The sequence below is a fragment of the Pteropus vampyrus genome, unplaced genomic scaffold, assembly GCF_000151845.1.
Source record: "Pteropus vampyrus isolate Shadow unplaced genomic scaffold, Pvam_2.0 Scaffold1000004996, whole genome shotgun sequence".
Classification (NCBI taxonomy): domain Eukaryota; kingdom Metazoa; phylum Chordata; class Mammalia; order Chiroptera; family Pteropodidae; genus Pteropus; species Pteropus vampyrus.
Genome location: NW_011919398.1, coordinates 11,220 through 19,955, shown reverse-complemented (window position 1 = coordinate 19,955; position 8,736 = coordinate 11,220). Strand labels below are relative to the sequence as shown.

Below are 8,736 nucleotides of genomic sequence, written 5' to 3'. Positions count from 1 at the left end.
CAACTTAGCTCCAAAGACAAATATAGACTCTAGTCCAAAGAGTGGAAAAATAATACTTCAAGCATATGGCATTCAGAGGAAAAGTGGGAGTAGTGGTACTAATATTAGGCAAAATAGTCCTCAAAATAAAAAAAAAGGTAAAGAAAGATACTGAAAGATATTTCATAATGATAAAGGGAATCATGCACCAAGAAGACATAACACATTAATATCTATGCTCCCAATTAGGAAGCCTCAAAATATGCAAAGCAATTACTAACAGAACTAAAGGGAGAAACAGACCAAAACACTAACATAGTAGGGGACCTAAATATCCCACTGTCAGATATTAACAGATTATCCAAACAGAAAATCAATAAGGAAATAACATCCTTAAATGACTGTAGTCCAACTGGACATAAGTAACATTTATAGAGTCTTCCATCACAAAACAACTGCTTATTCATTCTTCTCTAGTGCACATGGACTCTTCTCAAGAATCGACCACATATCGGGACACAGAGATAGCCTCAACAAATATAAGAGGGTTGAAATCATACCAACCATATTCTCTGAATACAATGATTTGAAACTAGAGATCAACTGCAGAAAGAAGCAGGACGAACCACAATTACATGGAGATTAAACAACATGCTACTGAAGAATAACTGGGTCAGAAAAGAAGTAAAAAGAGAGATCAAGAGATACACAGAAACAAATGATAATGATAGCACAACATATCAAAACTTTGGGACATGACAAAAGCAGTTATGAGATGAAAGTTCATATCATTACAAGCCTATCTTCAAAAATAAAAACGAGCCCAAATAAACAACCTAAAGTTTCATCTTAAAAAACTAGAAAACAAAGAACAAACGAAGCCTAAAGTCAGCAGAAGAAAAGAAATAATCAAAATTTGAGCAGAAGTAAATGAAATTGAAAACAACAACAACAACAACAACAAAACAATAGAAAAAATAAATGCAACAAAGAGCTGTTTCTTTGAGAAGCTTAATAAAATTGACAAACCCCTGGCTAGACTCACTAAAGAAAAAAGAGAAAGGACACAAATAAACAAAATTAGAGGTTAAAGAGGGGGAAATTATGACTGACATTGCAGAAATACAAAGGATCATACAAGAATACTATGAAAAAGTATACTATGAAGAAATGGACCAGAAATGGACTTAGAAATATGCAACCTTCCTAGACTGAATCAAGAAGAACTGGAAAATCTAAATAGACTGATCAGCAGTATGGAAATTGAAACAATCATCAAAAACCTACCAAAGAGTAAAAGTCCAAGACCAGATGGCTTTACCAGTGCATTCTATCAAACATTCAAAGGTGATTTATTACCTATTCTCTTCTAACTCTTTCATAAAATTGAAGAGGAGACAATACATCCCAACACATTTTACAAGGCCAATATTTCACTAATATCAAAACCTGATAAAGATAACACACACACACACACACTCACACACACAAACTGCACACCAATATCTCTCATGCACACAGATGCAAAAATCCCAAATAAGATACTAGCGAACTGAATACAGCAACATATTAAAAAAATTATATACCACGATCAAGTGGGCTTCATCCACATGACACAAGGATGGTTTAGCATATGTAAATTGATTAATGTGATATACCATGTAAACAAATTAAAATATAAGAATCATATGATTATATCAATAGTTGTAGTAAAAGCCTTGACAAGATACAGTATCCATTTATGATCAAAAGACTTAACAAAATCGGTATAGAAGGAAAGTATCTTAACATAATAAAGGCCATCTATGACAAACCCTCAGCCAACATTATACTTAATGGTGAAAAACTAAAAGCCTTCACTCTAAGATCAAGAGCAAGGAAGGCTGTCCACTATCGCAACTGTCATTCAATATAACATTGGAGATCCTAGTGAGTGCGATCAAGCAACAGAAAGATATAAAAAGCATCCAAATAGGAAATGAAGAAGACAAACTATCACTATTTGTGGTTGACATGATTTTCTACGTAGAAACCCTAAAGTTTCTATAAGAACACTACTAGAAACATCAAGCAAATACAGTTAACTTTCTGGATAGAAAATCGACGTTCAAAAATCCATAGTGTTCCTATACTCTAATAATGAAGTGTCAGAAAAAGAAGTGAAAAAATAATTTCTTTTACAATTGCAACAAAAAGAATAAAATATCTAATAATAAATCTAACGAAACCTGTGAAGGACCTATATAATGAAAACTACAAGACCCTATTAAAAGAAAATGAAGAAGATACAAAGAAATGGAAAGATATTCTGTGTTCTTGGGTTGGAAAAATCAATATAGTTAAAATGATCATATTACTTAAAGCATTATACAGATTAAATACAATCCCCATCAAAATCCATCAGTTTTTTTTAAAGAAATGGAACAAAAATCATCAGATTTGTATGAAAGAACAAGAGTCCCCAAATTGCCAAAGTCATTCTGAGAAAAAAGAACAAGACTGGAGGCATCACTCTGCATGACATCAAATTATACTACAAAGCGACAGTAATCAAAACAGTATGGTATTGGCTGAAAAAAAGACACATGGACCAGTGGAACAGAACTGAAATTCTAGAAGTAAACCCATATAAATATGGGCAAATAATTTTTAACAAAAAAAATGAAAAACATACAGAGGAGAGCCTCTTCAATAAATGGTGCTGGGGAAACTGGAAGGCCATCTGCAAAACAATGAAACTAGACTGTTGTGTATCACCACTTTCCAAAATTGACTCAAAATGGATTAAGGACCTGAACATAAGACCTGAAACAATGAAATGCAAGAAGAAAACATAGGAACTAAACTAAAGGACATTACACTGAAAGAGGATTTTATAAATTTGACCACAAAAGCAAGGAAAGTAAAAGCAAAAATAAATGAATGGGACTACATCAAACTAAAGAGCTTCTGCTGAGCAAAAGAAATCATCAACAAGGTAAAGAGACAACCATCTGAATGGGAAAATATATTTGAAAGCAATGCTGACAATAAAGGCTTAATATTCAAAATATACAAAGAACTCATACAACTCAATAACAACAACAGCAACAAAACAAATGATCCAATCAAAACTTGGGCAGAGGATCTAAACAGACATTTCTCCCTAGAGGACATACAAATGGCCAAAAAATATTTGAAAAAATGCTCAACATCGCTAGCTATTAAAGAAATGCAGATCAAAATGACAATGAGATACCATCTCACACCTGTTAGAAAAGCTGTAACCAACGGGACAAGTAATAACAAGTGTTGGAGAGGATGTGGAGAAAAAGGAACCTTCATACACTTCTGGTGGGACTATAAATTGGTACAACCACTATGGAAAACAATATGAAGTTTTCCCAAAAAACAAAGAATTGATTTACCATATGATCCAGTCATCCCTCTACTTGGTATTTACCCAAAGACTTGAAAGCCCATATCTGAAAAGATATTTGCATGCCGATGTTCAAAGCAGAATTATTCAAAGTGGCCAGGACATGGAAGCAACGAAAGTATCCTACAACAGATGATTGGATAAAGAAGGTGTGGTACATACATACAGTAGAATATTACTCGGCCACAAGGAGATGAAAAAATATCATATGCGATAACATAGATTGACTGCGAAATAATCATGCTAAGCAAAATAAGCCAGACAGAAAAAGTTGAAAACGACATGATATCACTTATATGTGGGATATAAACCTAAAAGCAACAAACAGGAGAAACGGAGACTCATGGACATGAACAGTAGACTAGTAGTTACCAGAGGGTGGGGAGGGAGAAAGGAAGAGGGAGGTAGATGGGATAAGGGGGTGAAATATATGATGACAGAGGCAAATCTACCTATGGGAGGGGAACAGGCTACGCAATATATATATGCCTTACTATTGAATTTTACACCTGAAACTTATTGGATTTCATTAACCAATATCACCACAATAAAAAAAAATAATCTAAAAAAAAAGAGGATGGGCTATTATTGATATGGGATTGATATCATTACTGTAGTCTTACAATGTGTAAGAGGAAGGAAGGAAAGTTGGAATCAGAGGGAGATTGGAAGATGCTACACTGTTGGCATTGAAGATGGAGAAAGGGCCGTGAGCCAAGGAATGCTTGTGGCCACAAGAAACTGGAATAGGAGAGGAAAGAAATTCTCTCTTGGAACCTCCAGGAGGAATGGGCCCTTCAGAGTTCTTGATTTCAACCCATTATCTTCTCAGACTTCTGACTTCCAGAAGTTTAGGTGAATAAATGTTTTTCTTTTAAAGCCATTAGTGTTATGTTTTGTTACTGCAGCAATAGCAATGTTATACAGACATTTATTTAATAACTGTTTTTGGAGGAATGTAACATTAAGCATCTCAATTCATTCATTTCGCTTCCCTTGGGTGAGGACATTTTCTGTTGAAACTCACACTAAGAAGAAGAAAAATCTAAAGTTAAATTGGAGATTTTGTCTCATTAGCTGTTACAGGAATCTCCCATTGTATAAAGGTAAATGTGGTTCTGAATTTGAGGCCTTTGGACATTAAGATAGGGCAATAATTCATTATTAAAACTAAAGATAAGCATTCTACAATAATTTTTTTGGTACATGTTTTCTTATTTTTTAAAATTTTATGTTAATTCAATCCAAAATGATTTTCATTTCTACCCTCTCCAACATTCTCTCACATTTTATTTCAACATAAAAGATGGGGTTATTGAGTCTATTTATATACATATATGTGAGTGAGTGTGTTTATTTATTAAATAGTCATATGTAAATAGACATACATTGGAAGAATACTAACCGACGAAAGAATTCTTGGATTCAACAAGTATTTCCATAGTTTTCATATATTCTGCACCAGATTTATCAGAAATATTATTATCCAGTATTACAATCAGAAATTGTAATAGAATTTTTAATAGATATGTAATAATGCAATTAAAGCTTTCCTACAGTTCTTTGAATGATATGTAAATAGACCCATTCAATATATACTCTTAATTTGTTAGCTCCCTTTATTCCAGCAACTTGTACACTTTAAATATCTGCAATATATTGCATGCAATTATTTTATACAATAAAATAAGAAATGGAAAAAAAATCTAGTGATGCCTAATTCAAAATTAGGTATCAAGTAGCTTGAGTCACACTTTAGTGGAGGAGGGAGAAATACCATTTGGTAGAAAACAAAGTGTTTTATATGAATATAAAAATAGTGGCATTAATTTGTCACAAATTACATTTGGTAAACTCATTTTTATTTGGTAAAGAAGATTATACTACATATATAAATAACCATCATATTGGTTCAAGACAGGGGTGCATTACAGCCTCCCACAACTTCATGGAGGAGCTATAGACACATGGTATACAGACCTCAGCTGATGCAGTCTCATGAGTATCTGAAGAGAGATCAGAACAACTCCCATCGTATAATGCCATTTGATATAAACCATAGCATTTAGGAGAGTTTATTATACAGCATTAACTAATCGATACGATAATCAAGGCAATCAAATGAAAGGTAATTATAATAAGCCGATGTTTTTAATTTTTGGCATATGTTATTATATTTGGAGACAGCATTTATGACCATTTTGTTATTCTAGTTTATTTTGGATAACTGGATTAACAATTGGCTCTAATGAGGATTGCTTTCAGTAACCGGGTGAGGTCAGAAGGACGTGCATCTTAGCAGAAACTCTGCTGACACTTAATCATATGATAGGACAGGAACACAAGCTCTCCTGTGAGTCACACTCATATCATGAAGATGGAAGTGATTCCTACATATGAGGAGTTATGAAATGGATAATATTAATATTGTTCATTCATTATCCATGTAGTGGTTATGACAAAATTAAGAAAAGTGGAGATATTTTGTTTATAGGAATCATATTTGTAGGGAAGACTGAAATTTGGGAGGACAAACAGGAAGGTAGTTTAGTAATAAAATGTAAATACACCAGCCATCCTTCACTTAAATTAAAACAGGCCCTCACACATGGAATCCATCTTCTATACTTCAGGAGTAGATTACAGCATGAAAAAGAAATATTTTACATACTAATCAACTAAGTAATGCTTCCACATATACAAGACCAATTATTTCTTTCTAAAGATCATATTGGGTGAATCGATTTATCAAATTTGCATTTTCCTGATGACTCTACCTGGAGATATATATTTGACAATACATTTTTTTGTCAGGGACTATGGTAGGCATTGTAGATGCTGAACGCAATAACAGTAAAAAAGTAGGAGTCCAGTCTTAAAACCAGCAGAATGTTAAAATCCACATTATCAGTAAAGCAGTTACGGGAGTGAAATTAAATAGAACGACAGACACAAAATGACACTATATTTCAGTTTTTAATAAAACATCGTGTTAATGAACTTAGTCAACAGGAATAGTTTGCTATATGTGAGTTATACAACACATGAATATTTTTTCAGTAACACGAAATAAAATTCTTGAGATGACATGAGCATTTGAAAAGAAATTTTTCTTAAGAATCCATATGAATTCATAAAATAATTAAGATTTTCCAAATATTTTTGGTTCAAATTTGGGTAAAACGTTTTAAAATTGAGAAAATGTACAAGGGAAGAAAATGTCCATATATTAGAGGAGAAAGCATGATAAACTGATTTGCTTACATTGTGCGGAGAAGGTAAATTAAGTAAATGGAAATTCCAGCAAATACATAGAAGAGGTATATTCTATTTCCACATTTTCTGGCTCCAAGCCTTTTAGCCTCCTAATCACAGGGAGCTCTTCAGCCCTAAAACAGTTGTCCCTTTTATAGCTGCCATCTCACAGAATCTTCTCAAAGCCCCCTTTATTTCTTTGTTCTTGAGACTGTAGATGAAGGGGTTCAGCATGGGTGTGACCACAGTGTACATCACTGAGGCTACTGCACTTGAGTGCGTGCTGTAGGGAGAGGCAGAGCTGAGGTACACACCTAGAATCGTACAGTAAAATAAGGACACAACGGAGAGGTGAGACGCACAGGTAGAAAATGCTTTATACTTTCCCTGAGCTGATGACATTCCACAAATGCAAGAAACTATCTTAAAGTAAGAGTAAAGGATGCCAGTAAGGGGAAGAGCAGCCAAGAATCCAATGGAAAAATACATCATCATGTTATTAAGAAAGGTGTCAGAACAGGCAAGTTGGATCATCTGATTGAGTTCACAGAAAAAGTGGGGGATTTTTAAGACTGTACAGAAAGACAGTCGCAACAGCATTAAGCTTTGTAACAAGGAATAGAAGGCACTCGTGATCCAGGACGCCAGAAGCAGCAGTCCACAGAGCCGGGGGTTCATGATGACCTTGTAGCGCAGGGGGTGACAGATGGCCACAAAGCGGTCGTAGGCCATCACAGTCAGAAGGAAGTCATCCAATCCTGAAAAGAGTAGGAAAAAATACATCTGTGTGATGCAATCTCCATAGGTTATGACTTGACTCTGTGTCTGGATGTTCACCAGCATCTTTGGGACAGTGGTGGAGGTGAAACAGATGTCCACCAAGGACAGGTTGGAGAGGAAGAAGTACATGGGCGTGTGGAGGTGGGAGTCTGAGCTCACAGCCAGGATGATGAGTAGGTTTCCAAACATAGTGATCAGGTACATGGAGAGGAAAAGCCCAAATATGAGAGGTTGCCGTTCTGGTTCCTCAGAAAATCCCATGAGAAGAAATTCTGTAATCCGTGAATAATTTTCTGGTACCATGTGTTGGTGGTTATGACTAGCAATAAAAATTTAAATAATTAATTAACATACATGTGCATTACTAGCATCTTGAAAAGCTACAATTTACATTTTACACTAAAATGTATATGCGATATGTATATGATTTTCTGGAGATCTGATTCCTTTTAAGTAATTATTCCCAGCAGCAATAATTTCATTTTTACACGTTTAATGAAAAATACTTTCACATATAAATTCTAATATTCCTGCACTGATTTCATCTTTATTTGACCATCTTTGTTTTATATGGCACTTCGTGGATAAGGCTGGCCCTTCTCTCACTTTCCATGTGGCATCCTTTTTTGTTATTTTTGGCTTTGAGTTTCGATCTCTTTCATGACACATCTGATGGGTACGCTAATCCAAGTTCTGTTGCATTTTCAACATTTGAAGACCTCTCCAGACTACACCTATTGGTCCACTTTCTGTATACATTTATCCCTGAGGAAATGATGTCATACCACACTCATTGATAAATATGTGCTGAGTCCTTACTTTTCTCTTGTTAAGTACAGGGTGCTGAAAGAATACAAGGAAGTGAGAAATCATATACATTGTTAGATGCTGCATGTGATCTGAAAAAAAAGAGAGTATGTGCAAAAGAGAGTAGATGTGTGTGTTATATTTTTTATAGAATTGAGAAAAATATGAAAACAAGATGGCATTTGAATAGAGACCTCAAGAAACACACAGGGAAGACAGGGATATCTGGGGAAGTGTGTATCCTGCATGGAAAGAGCCAATGCAAAGGTCCTGAGGTTGGCACTTGTCTCAAGTAATCAAGGCTCAAAAGGAAGCCATGTGGTGAAAGGAATGAGTAAGAGGGAGATGATAGTGATGGTGTCAGAGAATGTGGAGGAATGAGATGGCCTGTCTGCTACAGATGAAACTTCAAGACACAGGGACTCATTCAATCTCTTCCTGTTCTTTAAACTTTATGTTTCCTTGTATAGGATCCTGTGAGGAGAAGTGATGCCTTC

General features: G+C 34.8%; 1 protein-coding gene across 1 annotated transcript; it reads right to left on the bottom strand.

Moving 5' to 3' along the window:
• Window positions 1–6,766: 6,766 nt before the first annotated feature.
• On the bottom strand, window positions 6,767–7,735 carry LOC105311571 (olfactory receptor-like protein OLF4). The gene has a single exon (XM_011387544.1). The coding sequence runs from the start codon at window positions 7,733–7,735 to the stop codon at window positions 6,767–6,769; it is 969 nt and encodes a 322-aa protein (XP_011385846.1).
• Window positions 7,736–8,736: the final 1,001 nt, after the last annotated feature.

Bases quoted from the DNA above. Each gene is read 5' to 3' on its own strand.
- LOC105311571 (XM_011387544.1), bottom strand. From the start codon at position 7,735: ATGGTACCAGAAAATTATTCACGGATTACAGAATTTCTTCTCATGGGA.